Genomic DNA, 22282 nt, shown 5'->3' on the forward strand with positions numbered 1-22282 from the left:
GTACTAATCTCGTTTATAAAAGTCATTACCACAAGAAGCAATTTGTACAGAATTAAATCGCTAGTGATCCATCAAATCTGTAGGAATTATATAAGTCAGCATAAACATCAATAATTAACGTTAGCCATCACAATATTGACTGAATCATGCCTTACGGATATACACACCTGTGATTTTACACCTGTGCCTACTCTTGATTAGAAACCGCTTTGTCAGAATGGAAACTAGCATAATATATGTTATCATCATCTGCCGGATTTACATTTTAGATATTCAGAAACTGATAGCAATCTATACAATTGAAATTATAATGTATCGGCCGATGTTTAACAAACTGCTATAGCCGTATCACTTTACCTACCTGTAAATATTTACCTGGCAAACGTGTACATACTTATACCTACACTCGATTATAACTTTACAGCCAGCCATCAGAAGAGCGCGGGTACTAGTGAAGTTCAGTATGCATAGGGATATAAATAATTGTGAAGGCGGAGGACCATTATCGGCGAAGTTGTGATAAAAATGACTTTAACAATTTATAAGTTTATCGCGCTATTGATAAGAAATAACACTTTTATAGGTTCAAACGTGGGTTTATCGCAGCCTACTTTATCAACATCTGAAAATATCGTACAAAAACGTCATTAGGACTGTTATAGACCTTCGTGTGGGAACACTTATTTCTGGGACACGTGACAAAGAGATTTATATCCTAAATGTCAGCAGTTGTACCTAACAGGTGAGGGTCAAATCTACTTATACAGCTGTGACGACTATAGCAACAATTGTTTGGACAAGCAGAAACAGAACTGATAATATGATAGTAAGACGTGATTCAGTTCAGAGCAAAAGTTTGTATTTTGAAGGGAACTACAGTTTCTTCTTGTCCCTTCTGTGACGTCACAGTTCAGGGCAATAGTCAGGGCGTGTTATAGGACCATAACTTCATTTGCTAACTTTACATTCACGCTTTAACGGAGTAGTGTACTATTTATAGCCTGACTCTTTTAATGTCAATTTGTGAAGTTTTAAAATTGAGAAATCATGTTGTCACAATGTGATTGGAATCACCAAAGAGGTCACATGATCAAATGGTGTCGGATCTCTTAAGAAATATTGCATCTTTAATATATGCTCTGTTATTTAAGAAGACGTAGTGCAAAAATGATTTTGAAAAGACAACAAAAATCTTTGAATAAGAAGAAAATTATTGGAAACCAATATTGTTTGCGAAAACCAGTTGAAATAACAAGTATATAATATACTGGAGTTAAATAAATAAAATTTCATCAACAGGAAACCACAACGACATATATGCTCGATTCCAAATATACGAACCGCTTTCAAGACGTTTGTTAGAATAAATCTCCGCTTCAATAAATTCCGTTGGTTGCGGAGGCGTCAACATCCCCACATTAATATAAATCTTTTATTAGAAACATTCCACCTTGTTTATCGAGTATCCGTTCATACTTAACTTAGATTGTTGTCAGCAACACGCCCCTTTTCTGTAAACATTAGTCCTAAGTTCATATACAGTAGATACCTTGTATAAAATCATCTTCTGGGTTTTCAAGAAAAAAATCATGATTGTCTGTGTTAGGACCAGTATTGGAGTAATTGCGCGCGCATTCCTTCATGTAAAGGTTACAAGAGGTCGCCGTGCTCACGACCACCTATTGTCGCTGACGGGATCCGTTATAGTAAGGACTAACTACCGGACTAGAAGACGGAATACGTACATCCGTAAGTGGTTTTTAATTACATTCGGTTGTGTTTGCTGATTTATCTGAAAAATATTTTAATAGCATGTATTTCGACTGCTTCACAATGCTTAGTTAACATAGCATTCTATAAGAATGAATAAGTAAGTACAACAATAGACTGTTTCGGTTGTTCTGCGCGTCCTTTTCTTATCATGTATAGTTTTGTCGCAATGTTTATTGCAAGAGGAAACGAAGTAAGAATTAAGAATAAGATTGTCAAATCAGAAATAATGCCATTCATTCCAGAATAAAAGGGATCGGATTCATCATAATAAAAAAAAACATTTCGTAAGGAAATTTTAATTTAGTTTAACAATATTTTATTCAAAATTCATTCAAATCTATATAATTTGGGATCGGAAAACAAGTGTAAAAGCTTATATTAATTCCTTTCACATTTTTCATTCATTCTTTATTCATTTTATTGAAAAGCAATAAAGAGATATGGAGCATGTTCTTATAACTGTGTGCAAATTTCATCCCATGATATGGATATTCTCAAATAACAAATTGATAAAATAACAAAACAAAAAATATATGTCAAATAAGTCATTTGTGATATGCTACGTTTCTGCATCTTAACTCCATCCTCTAAACCCCCCCCCCCCCCCCTCCCCCTCCCCCCCCTTCCACCCCCACCTTCAAAGGAAAAAAAGCAATAAGCATGCTTCTCCAGACCAAGATGTTCTTGTTTCTCCAGACTTAGATGTTCTGATGTTAAAACACCACATAATCACCATTCTACTGTATAATAGTTTTCATTCAGCCACCTGTAATAACACGAAATTGCTTACTTCCGGTTCCGGTATCGCTATATTGAGAAAAATAATTGCCATTGTGTTTGGTGTTCCCGAGAACCATATCTGCTACGCAAGGATTTTTTTTATTATTTATATGTAAAATGTCGACCATGATTCGTAATGTGTTTTTAACTATTGCAATAAAAGCCCGACGCGGCATGCAGCGAACATAATATTGGCAATATTTCATTATGGTAAAATAGAAGCTTTCAGAAAAGGAGGTTGATCGTAAACGGAAATTGGAATAAAATTGCTTCCGAATCAATGACAACAACAAGCGTTGCTAATTCAAGCAAAACCGATAGTTAAACGCAGGTCTTAACTGGCAAGTTTATGCATGGATGAACTTGATTTATCATTGTTTTATTTAACAAACGTTTTGGTAAAATTCATTAATTTGAAAAAAAGGAGGGGGGGGGGGGGGGGTGCCTTAATTATGTACATGTTCATTCGTTTAAACATTTTAATGGGGTATTCACTCGTTTAAACATTTTAATGGGCTATAACAGCAAATGTGATCGTTAACTAATTAAAGGTTTAGCTCTGAATGACTGTTAATTCTCCGATACACATGCGTTCAGTCATGGCCCGAAGTGTTTTAGCTAACCAAGCCGCGTATGTGCTAAGTAACTGACATGGGAACAAGGTTCTTTACAAGCCAACCTTTCACCATAGGCTAATTGCTGTTTCTGAATATGAAATATAACCGTCAAATGATTTAAATTTCAAGAGAAACAGACCATGAATGTTCCAAATCAACTGTTTTTGTAGTGGCGATGGTATTGGATATAACATTTTCATTTTCAATTATGTATAAAACATTAGATGAATTATCAGATTGCAATCTGACGTTTTTTTTTACTTCTTTGAAAAAATGGGTACATGTATATCAATATATGATTGGACTGGTTGGGTAAAATCGGTATAAACAAAATTAGTAGGTCGTTCTAGATTTTTGGAATGCAAATATTGATCCGAGTACAAACTTGTTGAATACCATTAAGTGTATTTTTGTGGAAAATCAAAGAACATTAATATCTTAATATATTAATATCTTAAGTGCTGGTAACGATTAAGAATTTGATTTTGCATGCTGTATTTTTTATCGCTTTACGCCATTTCGTATATGAATATTTCAGAAATATCTACATTGATGAGGATGAATATTTAATTGTCAGTGTCTGGTGAAATCATACATTTATGAATATTCTAATTTTAGTTCAGAGACATTTGTTAAACACTAGATGTTAGTCTCAAGGTTTGAATGTTCTTATCATCAATCTAGGCTAAGCACAGAATGGCTTTTCGGCCATTATCGTCTTGTCGGTGAAGCTATCGGGAATGTTATAAACCGTTATATAAAGATCATGTCTAAACTTAACATAGACCATTCAGTCTGAAGTGTTGCCAGGTATGATAGAACTGGTGTTTCTAAGTCATGTTATCTGGGAAAAAAAGTCTAAATAGTGTTTGACTAAGATTAATCTTTACAGAGCAGTCTGACAGCCAAGATACTGTATCTACAGAATTCACAACCATCACCATACCTACCGTACTAGCGAAGTTTATTTCATTTTGTAGCTGAGTAAAACCAGTGAAATGAACATGATTTTATTGTTGTGTAGGAAATGCATTCGATACTTGTTTATGTCTTACTGAGGTCTTACAACAATGGTTTCCGAGAGTACTGGGGTCTTACAACAATGGTTTCCGAGAGTACCGGGGTCCAACAACAATGGTTACCGAGAGTACTGGGGTCTTACAACAATGGTTTCTGAGAGTACTGGGGTCTTACAACAATGGTTTCCGAGAGTACTGGGGTCTTACAACAATGGTTTCCGAGAGTACTGGGGTCCTACAACAATGGTTTCTGAGAGTACTGGGGTCTTACAACAATGGTTTCCGAGAGTACCGGGGTCCAACAACAATGGTTACCGAGAGTACTGGGGTCTTACAACAATGGTTTCTGAGAGTACTGGGGTCTTACAACAATGGTTTCCGAGAGTACTGGGGTCCTACTACAATGGTTTCCGTGAGTACTGGGGTCCTACAACAATGGTTACCGAGAGTACTGGGGTCCTACAACAATGGTTTCCGGGAGTACTGGGGTTCTATAACAATGGTTTCCGAGAGTACTGGGGTCTTATAACAATGGTTTCCGAGAGTACTGGGTCTTGCAACAATGGTTTCCGAGAGTACTGGGGTCTTACAACAATGGTGTCCGAGAGTACTGGGGTCCTACTACAATGGTTTCCGAGAGTACTGGGGTCTTACAACAATGGTTACCGAGAGTACTGGGGTCCTACTACAATGGTTTCCGAGAGTACTGGGGTCTTACAACAATGGTGTCCGAGAGTACTGGGGTCTTACAACAATGGTTTCCGGGAGTACTGGGTCCTACAACAATGGTTTCTGAGAGTACTGGGTCCTACAACAATGGTTTCCGAGAATACTGGGGTCTTACAACAATGGTTTCTGAGAGTACTGGGTCCTACAACAATGGTTTCCGAGAATACTAGGGTCTTACAACAATGGTTTCTGAGAGTACTGGGGTCTTACAACAATGGTGTCCGAGAGTACTGGGGTCTTATAACAATGGTTTCCGAGAGTACTGGGGTCCTACAACAATGGTTTCCAAGAATACTGGGGTCTTACAACAATGGTTTCTGAGAGTACTGGGTCCTACAACAATGGTTTCCGAGAGTACTGGGGTCTTATAACAATGGTTTCTGAGAGTACTGGGGTCTTACAACAATGGTTTCCGAGAGTACCGTGGGGTCATACAACAATGGTTTCCGAGAGTACTGGGGTCTTATAACAATGGTTACCGAGAGTACTGGGGTCCTACAACAATGGTTTTCGAGAGTACTGGGGTCTTACAACAATGGTTACCGAGAGTACTGGGGTCCTACAACAATGGTTTCCGAGAGTACTGGGGTCTTACAACAATGGTTACCGAGAGTACTGGGGTCTTACAAAAATGGTTTCCGAGAGTACTGGGGTCTTACAACAATGATTTCCGAGAGTACTGGGGTCTTATAACAATGGTTTCCGAGAGTACTGGGGTCCTACAACAATGGTCTCCAAGAGTACTGGGGTCTTACAACAATGGTTTCCGAGAGTACTGGGGTCTTACAACAATGGTTACCGAGAGTACTGGGGTCCTACAACAATGGTTTCCGAGAGTACTGGGGTCTTACAACAATGGTTACCGAGAGTACTGGGGTCTTACAAAAATGGTTTCCGAGAGTACTGGGGTCTTACAACAATGATTTCCGAGAGTACCGGGGTCTTATAACAATGGTTTCCGAGAGTACTGGGGTCCTACAACAATGGTTTCCAAGAGTACTGGGGTCTTACAACAATGGTTTCCGAGAGTACTGGGGTCTTATAACAATGGTTTCCGAGAGTACTGGGGTCTTATAACAATGGTTTCCGAGAGTACTGGGGTCTTACAACAATGGTTTCCGAGAGTACTGGGGTCCTACAACAATGGTTTCCGTGAGATCATCATCGGGCCAGGTGAAAATCGCACTTACATATATTAGGCTATTGTGTGGGTTTCACCTGGGCCCGAGGATGCCGAAAAATTAAAACTACGAGAAAATCGATTGCTTTCATAATGATAAACATGTATTTATTTGTGCAATTGGTGTCAAGACGTGATCATTAATATATATACAATGTCCATATATCAGTTCCTTTGTCACTACCCCTGTCCTTACTTTGAGAACATGTCATTTCCTAGATTTGACCAATGTTTACATGATGGATGTCCTAGATAAAGTAGAAGACGCTTAACCTTCCAGAACATCTGAATCCTTTCTCATTGAATTTTCTTTTGTTAATAATTTGTGTCCGTTTATCATCTTTCATTTCGACTTTCACGGTATGTACTATTTCTTTGTCGGTATTTGTAATTCTCAGCAACCCTTTTTGAAGGTATACGAGCTTTTTCTGTTTTGAAGTCACATTTAGTCATGTAAATATATAATTCAACAATGAAACTTAAATTTGTCAACACACCTGGTAGATGTACCCCCTGAAAATATACATAATAAGTTGTAACTTAAGGGTGGTATATGGGTATATTTCAATGACTTCTGAAGAACGAGGTTGTATATTCCAGGATAGATTTATTTCCGGGTGTAAACTGGGCCAATTTGATCGTGTACAATAAAGACTGTACTGTTGACTCACCTGTCAATAAGAGTTTAACATCAATGTTTAAAACTGTGTGTACACTTCTGGGTGGAATAATACGTGGTCTGTTCTACTAAATTATACAAATAAGTCCGACATTTAAATTATTGACTTATGAATTGTATTCCTATATGTGACTTAGAGTCAGATTTACCTGAAGTCGTACACATGTATTTCTACATTTTACGTCGAACATCTACTGTATATTACATGTAACATTTGTTTTTACCAGATTTACACTTTTTATTGTCTGTAACTATTATCAGAGTGTAATAATTGAAAAGCATTATACACCAAATTGGGCTTAATTTTAGTGTTTATATCGATATTCAAAATGTTTCTATCATCATTCAATGTCGTTGATAGAAGTGTATACATTACATCTCGCTGACGACTCATAACGATTAGAAACGTTTCAACTGATGTACTTACAATTCTGTATTTGAACATTTTCCAGGCTTGTCACTACATTATCTAGTAGTTGCTAAATTAAAAGTTCGATTGTGGTATATTGTTTTGTCTCTGGAGTGATTACAGATAGACCTACTGAAATTATATAACCCATTTCTTATCGTATGTAACCAACGGCCCTGGCACTCGCGGACTGTGACAGTCTTTTTCCGTAAACGTCAAGACCGTGAGGTCACGGTCGCTGTCCGTGGGTCACGGTCTCTGTCCGTGGGTCACGGTCTCTGTCCGTGAGCGACATTTAACAATTAAAATTTAATCGTAAAAATATACGTTTAAAAATTAACAATCCAATCGTAAGGCCACTACGTCGATTGTTAATTTTAGAAACTTAAGAAATTTAGCATTGTTATAAAACGATTTGTTCTCTTACTCGCCATGTTTTATGGAAAATTGCACACCTGTCCACAAGTACCTGTGTTTGTGTATTGAAAGTATTGTTTGTTACATATCATCTTTCTTTATCAATATTAAATCATGCTCTAATCAATATAAATAGGTCCGTTTAGTTTACCCGCCTTCGAAGCAGCCATAATATAACACTGATGGACTTGTACCGGGTTATAACGTAAAGTACAAATTAAATTCTTGTCTGCGTGTTTGGCAGGGAATTGACATATTCATACGGACGAGTCTACATTCTGAGGAGTAAAATGCTTCATAAAATATAAAAGTACAGATTTTATAAACATTTCACATGGAAATAATGTACTATAGGTATGCTGAAAAGTGCAAAACGACTTTGAAGTGTTATAAAGTTTAGATACTTCAGTTCGAAATAAATTAATTTTAAGAATAGTACAGATTTTATGACTAGCTGTTATCGTGTTGAACGTCAATACAGCCATCACTACTGAACACAACATCATCACACGTATCGACAGCTACTGGGTTTGCGATAGAGATTTCCTAACTGAACGACTGGAGTCTTATTGAATCTTGCATGAACCTGCTCCATGGGTAGGGATATCTCATCCCGAGAGTAAGAGCTTGACTGGTTAGCACTCGCAAGCCTCTTACTGGCCAACCAAACTCTTACTCGAGGGTTGAGATACATTGTACATGTATCCATGTCCGCGGTATTATTTTTCTCTCGTGCGAGTAGCAAATCCTGAGGTGTTGCGAAACATTTTATGACGCCTTCATCAATGTCTCATGAAATGTGCACCGAAATTGATGACGTTATCAATTTGCGATGTGTTTACGCTACATGAAATGACATTACGCTATTGCGAGTGACGTCATAGTGTGTGTCTTTCCCTTCCCCGTGTGAGATCGATTGGTCTCATCCCTAACAACCACAGAATCATCCTGGGAAGTATACGAGAATAAAACTTTACCGAGGACAAGATGTAACGATAATCCGATATTTGCCATGACAGAGACAACACTCCCTCAAATTTGGGGTACCATCTTCCTTTGCCTACCGGAGCACCTGGTCCCAGCTTCATGAATGCTTTAGGAAAATCCTTTTATTAAAATCAACTAAACATTACAACTTTATTTTTCCTTAAACGTTAAAATCTTGTCTTTAATATGGCAAAATTTAAGAAATGTTTGATGAAACCAGATAGGGTTGTATTCCAGTATACCTTTTCAGTAGACTATGTTTAAATGATTCTTTGCCAACCTTTTTAAAATAGAATTAAGATCGTATACACGCCGATCTCGTTATACTAAATCTGCTTGATGTTAAACTATAACTTGAGATTCGGTAACTGTTTGTTATTCTGTCCCAGCCTCATCAGGACCCATCAACACATTGGCGTGATCGCCGTATATTTAGATACTGATGTTTATCGAACGGCCTTGTACTAAATACACAGGGACACATTCACACGCCAAAGTCTCATTAGCACCCGGTAATTTTTTTTTCTCTCTTTTTTAATTTCCAATAGTGGTAATGAAGGCTTAACTGAGGTATATTTAGACAACACAAAATATAGATGCAAGTCCTGTCGTGGGTAACTGTATATTGTGGATGGGTATTGGTTGAATGCTGTCTCTTTATGATACATGTATATGCAATTGGTAGATATTGATATTAGTCCAGTAGCTGGGTAGGGTTAGGTGCGTGTTGTATTGTGAGGGGTGGACTGGACGATTGTCGGTGTGGAACAGAGTGAGAAACTGTAGAATTGATTATTGATTGTGTGGCATTCGAGACATAAATACAGTTGAATTGACTTCAAATAAATGTAACGCATGCGCAGCAACGCTACATGGACTTTTCTGTATCTAGTAGAGACTTGTATTCCTACCTTACGCATACCATTGATGTCTATCATCCATATTCCGACTACGATTGATATTTGATTCTCGTCAATTCATCATATAAAATCATTATAAACTATGTATAAATTACCAGATCGTTTGAGATAAGTTTATGATAAAATATACGTGTTTTTGATGTCATAAATATGAAATTCTAGTAATAGCGTGCTCGCGTGAATTCTTTACCAAAAGAACATGCAATTTTAATCATCTGTTTTGTGATTCAGCGATCAAAGGAAATTCAAGGTCTAGTCCTCTTTTTCATATTTCCTATGCGCGTCACATCCTCATATCACAATGAACAATGTCTTCTTCCCATGCCTTGACGGATTTGTAATCCGAAATATAAAATTGATAACATGCAAAACATATTAAATATCGAACCATCGGAATGTTTTCGCCAAGAGGCGTACCCACTAAACTTACAAGACAATATTTAGCTTTCTCGTTATTAAAAACCTTGTTTAAAGATCCGGTAAGACGAAAATTGGCCGATCGTTTTCACGTTAAACCTGACATCAAATAAACGTTGATATTTTGGCTTTACCTAGAACAAACATGCGCTTTATGAGACGTCTAATTCCGCCTGAACGTCCGGCCTGTGTCGTTACTGTCGAGTGGTCAGTTGAGGACACTTGACCGTCACTAGGTACACTCGCCTAATCCTACTACATAGTCGTTATCTCTTATGTTTGAATGTTGACTTTACAATCGATATACCAGTCCGGATCATGGTATAATGTATATTCTGACTAGACTTTACAGATACAGACATTGACTCGGGATGGTGGTATAATATATATACTGACTAGACTTTACAGACACAGACATTGACTCGGGATGGGGGTATAATGTATATACTGACTAGACTTTACAGACACAGACATTGACTCGGGATGGGGGTATAATGTATATACTGACTAGACTTTACAGACACAGACATTGACTCGGGATGGGGTATACTGTATATACTGACAAGACTTTACAATCACAGACATTGACTCGGGATGGGGTATAATGTATATACTGACCAGACTTTACAATCATAGACAGACATTGACTCGGGACGGTGGTATAATATATATACTGACTAGACTTTACACTCACAGACATTGACTCGGGATGGGGGTATAATATATATACTGACTAGACTTGACATTCACAGACATTGACTCGGAATGGGGTATAATATATATACTGACTAGACTTTACAATCACAGACATTGACTCGGGATGGGGGTATAATGTATATACTGACTAGACTTTACAGTCACAGACATTGACTCGGGATGGGGGTATAATGTATATTCTGACTAGACTTTACAATCACAGACATTGACTCGGGATGAGGGTATACTGTATATACTGACAAGACTTTACAATCACAGACATTGACTCGGGATGGTGGTATAATGTATATACTGACTAGACTTTACAATCACAGTTACACATTGACTCGGGATGCGGGTATAATGTATATACTGACTAGACTTTACAGTCACAGACATTGACTCGGGATGGGGGTATAATATATATACTGACTAGACTTTACAATCACAGACATTGACTCGGGATGGTGGTATAATGTATATACTGACTAGACTTTACAGACACAGACATCGACTCGGGATGGGGGTATAATGTATATACTGACTAGACTTTACAATCACAGACATTGACTCGGGATGGTGGTATAATGTATATACTGACTAGACTTTACAGACACAGACATTGACTCGGGATGGTGGTATAATGTATATACTGACTCGACTTTACAATCACAGACAGACATTGACTCGGGATGAGGGTATAATGTATATACTGACTAGACTTTACAATCACAGACATTGACTCGGGATGGTGGTATAATGTATATACTGACTAGACTTTACAATCACAGACATTGACTCGGGATGGGGGTATAATGTATATACTGACTAGACTTTACAATCACAGACATTGACTCGGGATGGGGTATAATATATATACTGACTAGGCTTTACAATCATAGACAGACATTGACTCGGGATGGGGGTATAATATATATACTGACTAGACTTTACACTCAGACATTGACTCGGGATGGTGGTATAATGTATATACTGACTAGACTTTACAATCACAGACATTGACTCAGGATGGGGGTATAATGTATATACTGACTAGACTTTACAATCACAGACATTGACTCGGGATGGGGGTATAATGTATATACTGACCAGACTTTACAGACACAGACATTGACTCGGGACGGTGGTATAATATATATACTGACTAGACTTTACACTCACAGACATTGACTCGGGATGGGGGTATAATATATATACTGACTAGACTTTACAATCACAGACATTGACTCGGGATGGGGGTATAATGGATATTCTGACGAGACTTTACAATCACAGACATTGACTCGTGAAGAGGGTATAATGTATATACTGACTAGACTTTACAATCACAGACAGACATTGACTCGGGATGGGGTATAATATATATACTGACTAGACTTTACAGACACAGACATTGACTCGGGATGGTGGTATAATATATATACTGACTAGACTTTACACTCACAGACATTGACTCGGGATGGGGGTATAATATATATACTGACTAGACTTTACAATCACAGACATTGACTCGGGATGGGGGTATAATGTATATACTGACGAGACTTTACAATCACAGACATTGACTCGGGATGGTGGTATAAAGTATATACTGACTAGACTTTACAATCACAGACATACATTGACTCGGGATGGGGTATAATGCATATACTGACTAGACTTTACAATCACAGACATTGACTCGGGATGGTGGTATAATGTATATACTGACTAGAATTTACAATCACAGACATTGACTCGGGATGGGGGTATAATGTATATACTGACTAGACTTTACAATCACAGACAAACATTGTCTCGGGATGGGGGTATATTATATATACTGACTAGACTTTACAATCACAGACATTGTCTCGGGATGAGGGTATAATATATATACTGACTAGACTTTACAATCACAGACAGACATTGACTCGGGATGACGTTTCATCCGTTGCGAGTTCGAGTCCCGGCATGGGAGTTGTGTTGCATCCTTGAACAGGATACTTTACTCCGTTGTGTTACAGCTGACTCTGTTGTACAGGAGTATGTGGAACGAAAGTGCAAGAAATGTCGTGTGTAAGCTGTTAGCGCCGGAATGGCAGCTCCGGCTGCATGCTCCTCAGAGAGTTAAGTCAGACATTGACTGGCTGTTTAAAGGCCCAATGATAAATAAGGATAAATATTTGTGAACCACTTTAAGACTGCTATGTTGCTGTGATGTAGCGGTTTATAAAACTCCAAATAATTATTGATTATCATTAAAATCAGTAAAAAGGAACAATAGATAAAAAAGATGGAAGAATTTGGAGATAATCTTGCTGATCATTTCAATACAAGAAAATAGAATACTATCGAACAAACGTTTTGAAAGGATTTTTTTTCAAAATAATGGGAGAAATAGGGAGACGAGAAGATACGGATCTGCAGTTCGTATCTCTTAAATATAAACTGTGCTATCGTTTATAATATTACTGTGTGCTAACTGGGAAACACGGCCATGTTTTTATTGATAGTATACATGACTAAATATTTAAAGACAAATTACTTTTATATTTTGCAGGTAACACAATTCCCAGAACGTGACCTTTTAGGGATTAATCACCATCCATCGGCCAGGAAGAGGAACCAGTCCTCGCAAAGAAAATCCAAACTGGGTTATTTCCTAAGATCCCAGATGGAGGTGGATACCGATCTACAGTGTCCAATATGTTTGGAGTTATTCAACTATCCCATAATACTCCCATGTTCCCACGTGCTGTGCCGTTCGCCATGCGCAGAACATTTGTTCGATTTCAACTTTATCCGCTGTCCGGTGTGTCGAGATAACTGCTACGTTAGCGGGGGGATATCGAGTCTTCCTAGAGTCATTGCACTGGAAAACATTATTGAACGATACAAGGCTGACAAGAAACAGGAGCAGACGGCTCCAGTCGTAAAGACAACACCAGAAATCACTACTCCAAAGGCAGAAGGCGGGAAAGGTATTTGCCAGTTGTGTGAGAAAACTCCTCCACGAAAGGCGAAAAAGTTTTGTTTGGATTGTAATGTTTCTTATTGTAATCATTGTCTACGTCTATCACATCCAAATAGACAGCCATTCAACACTCACGAGATCGTGGAACCCACCCCTACATCTAAGACCGCAACACCGGAAGTGAGTGGAGCTTCCGGTGTATGCACAATACACAAAGCAGTACCAATTTCACTCTACTGTTTGAGCTGTGAAATGACCATATGTAAAGTCTGCCGAACCTCAGACCGACACAAGAAACACAAAATGGCGCCTGTCGAGGAAGCGTTTCTGAACGTAAAGGTTTGTTTAAAACAAATGACTGGTACTCAAATTTTCAAATGATTTTGCAAAAGACATTTGAGTGATGAGTCTCTTAAAATGAACTAAATATTAAATATTTAAGCAATAAACAGTGGTTTTAATGTTGTTATAGTCGATATGGCAGCAAGATGTATGGTGGGCAAATGGCATGCGAACCTGTTAGGGTTTCCATGCTACATATGCCCAACATACATCTTACTGCCATATATCGACTATTACAACATTAAAACCACTGTTCAATACTTATATTTACATTGTCTTACCATTTTCGTCAACTTTGAAAAAAACTAAACCAACGCAAAAAAAATCCCGCCTTTTTTAATGTCACATGACCCACTGGGTGTTATAACCCGAGGCACTGGGTGTTGTAGGCGTATGGTGGCAACTGCCTCTTAGCATTGTGTCAATGGGGAAATGCGGAGCAAATGTAAATGTATATATATAACCGGAAATTAAAAGCTACTAGTGTCTATATCACTCTAATTTAAAATTTACAAAATTGTTTTTGCGAAAATATTTTCTGTAAGAAAAGAAACAAGTATTAGGAGATTAAGACACCTTTGTTTCCAATAGATACAGATTGTATGTGATATATATATAATATTCATTAAACTCTGTATATTTTCTTATCCGTAGTTATCACTAGCAGAGAAGTCAGAAAAGTTAAAGACAAGCCAGTCCAAAGTTGTAGTAGCCATAAAATCACAGAGAGACAGCCTTAAAGACATGCAGGTAAGACAGGACTACCCAGGATGTAGTGTTGGAAAGCATTGTAAAAAAACAGCTTTAATACTTGTTGTGGAAACTGCTTGATTAGACTTTTAATTTCCTGTTAAAACGTAAACAATTGTCAACCAGTTCTGGCCAGATTCGCGAGGATTTTTCTCCGATAATCTATTCTCCTACAACAGCTTTGTATGCTGCTCGTTTCTTCCTTCTTTTGCTTTGAGAATACTTTGCATTGCTATTTCAGGTTTTTCGAGCGTCTATATACATATTGCGTTCCTTTTTCTTGGTATCTGAGGTTTCAGTTATTATTTCTGGATTTATGATTTTCAGAATAATTCGGCAGTACGATTGAATGGGTTACTGTTTACCAATTTTGTACGATCTGATGTTCATGTTGGTATTCAACCCGAATAATTTGTCTTATGTATCCGTTGATAGCTTATATTCTTTGGTTTTGGGTTACGGGCCTTGATTAAGGTAATCCAACGTTTGCTTACGACCAAAAGTCCGGTCTGTTACCATAAGTCTGGAGTCTACAATGATTAGACATTGCCAGTTAGTGTATGCTTCCCTCCTCCATCTTCAACGAGAGTTAGGTTAGGACTGGCCTTGGCGGAGTTGATGGTTTATCCTTTAGGGGGGAGGGGACATATGTTGGTATCCTTGGCTACCTTACTGAGAAGCTGATGTTGCAGTAAAGCATCCTTGTGTTTTCTAAATTTTACGTTCCTTTGACCTGCATAGCATTTGTAATGTGTTAAAAATGCAAACTTCTTACATTTCCCTTTTTGTTTTGATATCATCAACTGTTTTCCAAAATGCTTTCTTGATAAATGTTGATTTCTCCTTAATCACTATGCTATATGTGCTATTTCTGAGATATATATGCTTAGATACCTGGTAATATATGTGAGCCAAACATGTTACATAAGACTAACATTCATTCAGCTTAATATTCTAAAACTACAACATACCATCATCATCCATCATAATGATAGCTAATGTATCGTTAGTGTAGCTAAATATTCCATAACTCCAACATACCAAAATGTTCAAAATGCAAACTTCTTACATTTCCTTCTTCGTTTTGATGTCATCAACTGTTTTCTAAAATGCTTCAAGGATAAATGTTTACTTCTCTTAATCACTGTGCTATTTCTGGGATAAATATGCTTTGATAATAAATGTGAGCCAACCATGTTACATAAGATTAACATTCCTTAATCTAAATAATTGCTAACCCCAACATACCATTATACAGGAAGTGTATTTGTATTTCCTTTCGACACTAACAGCAGGCTATCAACAAACGGAGGGACGAGATTAACTCGCAGTGCGACGCCCTTTTAGCCGAGATTGAAAACAAACGTCACTTCTTCCTGTCAGACCTAGAGTACGAGGAGCGCATGCGTCAGAATGACATGGATGACTTGATCAAAGTCATGGATCAAATACAACGATCTGCGCAGGCGCTCCTCGGTCATACAACTGAGGTTCTTCAACAAGATCAAGTTGATGTCTTGGAGGTAAGTGTGAAGAAACAGAGTACATTTCTTTTGATTACAGTATACGATAACAATGATAGATAATGTATTTTTGTATAGAGCCTTAAATTTGAAATATTTCCAAACAGCCATCTCCAAACGGACGACACCAAGGCAAAACAGCAACAAAAGGGGTATTGACATCGCAATACATCTTAAGATCACAAAACTAAGAACACTGTGTACCGGTATGTAAGCGGCTGCTGCTTCATCCAGGATGTTAAGAATCTGTTATGTCACGTTTTCAAAAACAATAAAGAGACCGACATAAGAAGGAAGCCGTGATCTTAACTCAAACTCGGTTAAATGAAGGCGAAGCATAAATAAAAAAAAACGTACAGAGAATGAGAATCGCTACAGGAACAATGAAATCGCCAGACAAATAAGCGAAGATCAAACATGTAAAATCTCATACCACCAAAGACAATAGTGTTTCACAAAGACCATAAAAATTGTCCATAGCCTTCATCAACCTACACTTCTCGAAATATTTATGTTTTTCATTTTCCGGCCTTTTTTTTAATTATTATTATCATTTTATCGTTTTGTTAACATATTGGGAATTTCCGGATCAATTTGTATGATCATTCACTTGCCGAAGTTTTATGGGATATCTTGATAGAGAAGTTCATAAAAATTCAGCTTTGGGAGCTCCACTGACGCATTTTACTTACTTTTTGCCTTATTGCCACCAAATCACTGTTAAGGATGTACGTGGCTTCATCAGAGCATGTGTGACAAGGCTCGTGTAACACGAACCATTCACGATACGTGCTGACTGATTTATTTGCAGTAAAATTTGATTGAATTTGATGAAGAAAATTATTATCATGGATAATGCATTACAAAGCATGTCTTTATTTTTCAGGCTGCCAGCTCTACGAATGAAAAGTAAGTAAAATATCAATCTAATAATCTAGCAAAGATCTAATCCCCTATCCATGCCAGTGTTGTCATCAGACATATATTGAAACATGAGAGGTTAAGAGTCAAAACGCTGCATTTTTAGAAATCTAAACAGTCTAATTTACGCATATGATAAACTAAAACAAAGACTCCTTCAAAATTGTAAATGGAATCGACGAAACTTAATTTCTTTGATTGAATTTCGTGTTATAACCTCTAAACCTCCTTCACAGGTTGGTCAAATCAACTCTTGACTGTGAGAGTGTCCAGTTTACTCCTTCTGACCTTGACTTTCTCCAGGAAAAAGTCGTTGACTTTCGGCGAGAGAAGAATATACTCAGGGATTTACATTACCTAGTTGGTTGGTATTTAATACATTTTTTTACCAGTCGGTGTTTAATTATTCCATTTTCAAAGTTCAAGTGATTGCGGTCACATACGATCTTTGTGAAGCCTAAGTTATACTTTAAATTTACTATTGTTGTATAACCATAGTTTACAATATTTGTTACTAGTATATTGCAGAAATAAAACATGTTGACGTTGTTGTCATGTTGATTGAAGTTGGTAAACTGATAGTGGATAATTTCAGTCACCGATAATTGTCGTTACCTGCTTTTTACATTTTAATTCATTTGGATAGGGAAACGGCACAGAATATACACATGTAGATTTATTCTAATTAAAGTTATTTTGAAATTCAATATTGATAATTATGAAAATTATTGCAATTGCGGCTCTTTTGTGCCCCGAATCCAGATTTTGATATTTCGTTTGGCCTATTTTGAGTAAATTGGTCGCCTCCTATGAGTACTTTATGCCCTTAGCCTCAATGACGAGTTCTAGAAGAACGAAACAGCTGTGTGATGTGGTTCAGTTCATTTTGACTCTACTATATTCAACTCTTAATTTGTTTTGAATTGTGATAATATCTTTTGCACAATCCTATGAGAAAGTGACGCATGCGTACTTACAGCCCCAGCAACACCAGTCATCGACGTCACTCGCTGTTCTCGTAGCGACAACATGGTTGTGTTGGTGATCTCGCCGCCATTTGGACCACACGACGTCATACAACAGTACGAAATCCATTACTGCTCCGAGGAACAGAAGAGTCTCGAGATTGAAGTAAGAACTCCCGTGTCATCTTCGTATTTTCTGTATATAGATATAAACCTGTAATGCAATCCAGATAAGAAGGCGTACATGTTGTAGTAGTATAGCCGTAAAGTAAAATCTGCCTTTAATTTTGCCTGCAAAGCGAAAAACTATTTATAAAGAACACCTGTTTTGTTTCCCAATTTAACATAACTCATTGCAAATGAACCTATACATAATGGGCGCCTGCCAATTAAGGCGACTATTCTGTTCGTTCACGTACGATGACCTTTATAGACAGATTTGACCTTTGCCGTGTTTATTGTTTAATACCATCTGTTTGGTTGCTTGTACTTGTTTTCAAAAATTGAATCCAATCAATTGGTTTCAATGAACTGTTTTTCACCACTTTAATTTATCTTTGTGAATTGTAGGATACGGTGGTAGTGAAGAACGTTCCTGATGAAAAAGCCACGACGCGAGGTGTTCCGAACAGTTCAGGTCTTGTGGTTATCCTCCTGGAGAACCTGTGTAAAGGGACCACATATTACTTCTGTGTTAGTGCCATAAACAGCGCGGGAAAAAGCGCGAACTCGGAAGTTGTTCAATGTATTACACTACTTCCGGGAGAAAGTGTAGTACCCGGTATGTTATTTAGATATGTTTAAGTTATTTATAAATTGAAATACATGTAATGCTAAACAGAAAACGTAATCATTTAAATATTATATAAAGCATTTATTTCTCTTTTAAGTTGTTGGATGTTGTTCTAACGACGACTTCATCACACACGTCTTACTAACAGTATTCAACCTCAAAATCATTCAAGTTTTATGCAGCATGGCTCTCATTTATTACAATACACGTGTTCAATAGAAATACGTCAATTCCGGTTAACTTTCTCAAAGGCTTCCAATAAGCTAACATTTCATAAAACACTACATGTATCATTGATGATTAAGGAAGCATGAATTCTTTAAAGCGCCGTTTTTATTGCTTCTTTTTACCTTTCAGTTCCTGTGATAATAGAAAGCTTGTGTCGCCAGTTCGCCTCATCTATACAGATCTACAGTTCTAGCCCGCAAGATGTCGCTGCAGAGCAAAGTATATCTCACTTTCTGTTGTATCGCCCAGTGGCGCTGAGTCGTGCCTGGCGCACATTGGTATTGTACGGACGGCAGGACCATCGAGTGTTTGGACTGGACACTAACGTTGAGTACGAATTCGTCATTATGGCCAGTAACCCTCGTGGGGAATGTCAAATATCTAATAAGGTCTCCCTTCAGACCGAAGCAAATGAGGCAAATGTGTGACAAGAATGCCTCACTTCAGACCGAGGTTAATGTTGACCTAGTGTTTAACAAGTCCCAATTACGACCAAGTTTGGCGTGAGTAGTGTGTATAACAACAAATTCTCGACTGAGAACGAGGCTTATGAGAAACAACAGCAAGCACCGATATGTTAATCAGGAAAATGTGAACAACAAAGTATTTATTCAGAACGATGTGAACAACCGCCTCGCTTCAGATCGAGGCTTACGGTGCTATAGTCTTTATCGATAACGAGGCTAGTGTGCAACAACAAACTCTCGATTCATAACGAGGCTAACGATGGAGTGTTGATTCAAAAGTCTAACAGCAATTGAAGTCGACACCAAGAAGACAAAGGCCAGTGTGAGCATGTAACTAATGTAACAAAGGTGCTGTCATTCAAATATCAGTCACTTAAAGGCAGCAACATTATTGTAAACTCTATATCATCTTTAAATAATTATGATATAACGTCCAGCAACACCGTCGTGCTAAAGGAAACAAAATCTACGACAACCAAATGGTGATCCTATCATCGCAAAAATGGCGTTTTATATCAAGCTCTCAAAGTCTTGATTTAGCATATCGTCACATATAAAACTCTTGGTTTTAGAAACAGCAATACAGTGATAAAATGCCATGAAATAGCTTTACTGAAAGTTTAATCAAACATATTTCAATCAGCACAAATTATACTTCATAAAAGATATGTTCTACCGAATTATTAGTTCAGTGCAAATTCCTTGCTGTGTTAAATACTACAACTTTAATAGACCATATAGGTAGTTTGTGGACAAAATGCCATTGAAGTTGCTTTTAGATATTCTCGTACACATGACGGTGAGGAAGTGTGTTGTCCAGTTGGAGTCGAGCATGAGGCCTTATTTGGTTTTTATACTTTATGTTGTACCATACATTTTCACATTTAATGAAGGGAGACAATCCCGTTGTGGTAATTTCATATCTTATTAGAGATGAAAGGTCATCGCTAAAAATTTGAAACTGTTAAAAGGCACGGAAGATCACAACATTAATTATTTATTTCATATCTCTCTTTTCATAGTCCCAGGTATGCATAGTTGATAATGAGAGTGCTGAAAAGGTGACGAGTGCGGATGCTGAAAGTGATAAACATTCTATTATGTGTGAGATGGTAGATCGAATTTGATTGGACAATTTTTATTTGTCAATTTTCATTTGCTATACATGAATGTGTGTAAGCTTGTACTGAAAATGTTTACAAATGAAATCACGCGTTGTTTAGTGTTATGTGGGAAAGGAAAACATCATCAAGTATGAAATATTACATAACGAGGTAAAATCAGAAAAGTCTGAAAGGTTATGGAAATATCTAATGTGCATTTTGCTATTTATTTATTTTTATTTACTTATTTATTAGATGACAGAGATTCCTTGACACAAAACCCTCATTAATAGAATGGTAGATTAGAATGATAGATCGTTTTGGATTTGTAGAAATCAAGACAAAGTCTTGTAGATCTAGTCGAATATAGAGTTCACGTTTGTTGACAAAATGAATTGTCGATCCAATGCACAAGTAGTCTTGCCTTCACAAGTTATTTTTAGATCATACTATAAGGAAAAGTATGCTAGACGCCCATTATACTTTCCACAAAGGATGTTGATATTGTGATATTGAGGCTGTGTTATTTGTTATTTATGATGAGCTATTTAAACCTCTGTGTGATCGCCAGTTTAATGTCAGAAATTAAACCTGTGTTTGTAAAGTTATTTATCAGATTATTGCTGCATTATTTACAACGATACCGAGTTCAGTATTTCAATCACTCACACTAGAATGCATTTTCCTCACCCTACACACGCAATTTCTAAATGAAATCACATGCATTCGCATCTGGCTAGTATTAATACGCTACTATAGCAGGAGTGACACTATTGTTAGTTTCTAGAAATACTAACCAGATGCAAATATCAGTGGTAAAATGGTCGTATTTTATGTATATATAGATAGTTATCTACTGTATAGTTAGTAATGTTCGCGGGGATTTAATTTCGCTATGTTCGCAGTGATTAAATAAAGCGCGAAAATATAATTCCATGAATATTAATTTATACAAACAAATGTTTATAAGTAGTAATGTTAATTGCAGAATACTTCCAGGGCGTGTCTTAATATCCGCGAAGTAGGTCCGACAAGGACAACCGCGAAATATTAACCCCGAGAATATTAACAACTATACAATGTTTGATAGGATTCATTCTTGCAACATCAAACGTCCGTGCCCTATATACGAAAATAGTTTCAAATGTCTTTGAAAAAATATTTTAGCGCCCCCCCCCCCCCCCCCCCCCCCTTTTTTTCTTCTTTTTTTTACTTTCACACAGATTCGCGTTTACATTAGCGTTTTGATGTTGGTTCGATTTAGTCTGCCATATGCTACTGTTAGAAAAATGAAGTGAAAGGATTACTTTTAGTGTTTTGAAGAAAGGCTCAAGCTTACGTACTGCAATATGATCTTTAGCTTAACAGGTGACATCTAGCCCTAGTTGGGTAGAATTGTTGAATAAATCACACATACCTGACAGTCTACCTGTGTTTGTTTTTTCATACAGTAGTACTATTATCTAGCCCAGGATCCGTATAAGTACTTCAATATATAATACCCTGTAATATATATATATACATTATGTATACCTAAACAGCTATATAGTGATGTTTAATGTTCAGTATATCCTCATCTATTACTGGATT

General features: G+C 37.2%; 1 protein-coding gene across 1 annotated transcript; it reads left to right on the forward strand.

Moving 5' to 3' along the window:
• The first annotated feature begins 1667 nt into the window (after positions 1-1667).
• Positions 1668-22118, forward strand: LOC117345145 (probable E3 ubiquitin-protein ligase MID2). Its single transcript, XM_033908137.1, has 9 exons — positions 1668-1749; positions 13187-13939; positions 14597-14692; positions 15985-16215; positions 17102-17124; positions 17373-17500; positions 18116-18267; positions 18672-18882; positions 19252-22118. The coding sequence occupies exons 2-9, from the start codon at positions 13301-13303 to the stop codon at positions 19548-19550; spliced, it is 1779 nt and encodes a 592-aa protein (XP_033764028.1). The 5' UTR covers positions 1668-1749; positions 13187-13300; the 3' UTR covers positions 19551-22118.
• Positions 22119-22282: the final 164 nt, after the last annotated feature.

The sequence above is a fragment of the Pecten maximus genome, chromosome 16 (assembly GCF_902652985.1).
Source record: "Pecten maximus chromosome 16, xPecMax1.1, whole genome shotgun sequence".
NCBI classification, from domain to species: domain Eukaryota; kingdom Metazoa; phylum Mollusca; class Bivalvia; order Pectinida; family Pectinidae; genus Pecten; species Pecten maximus.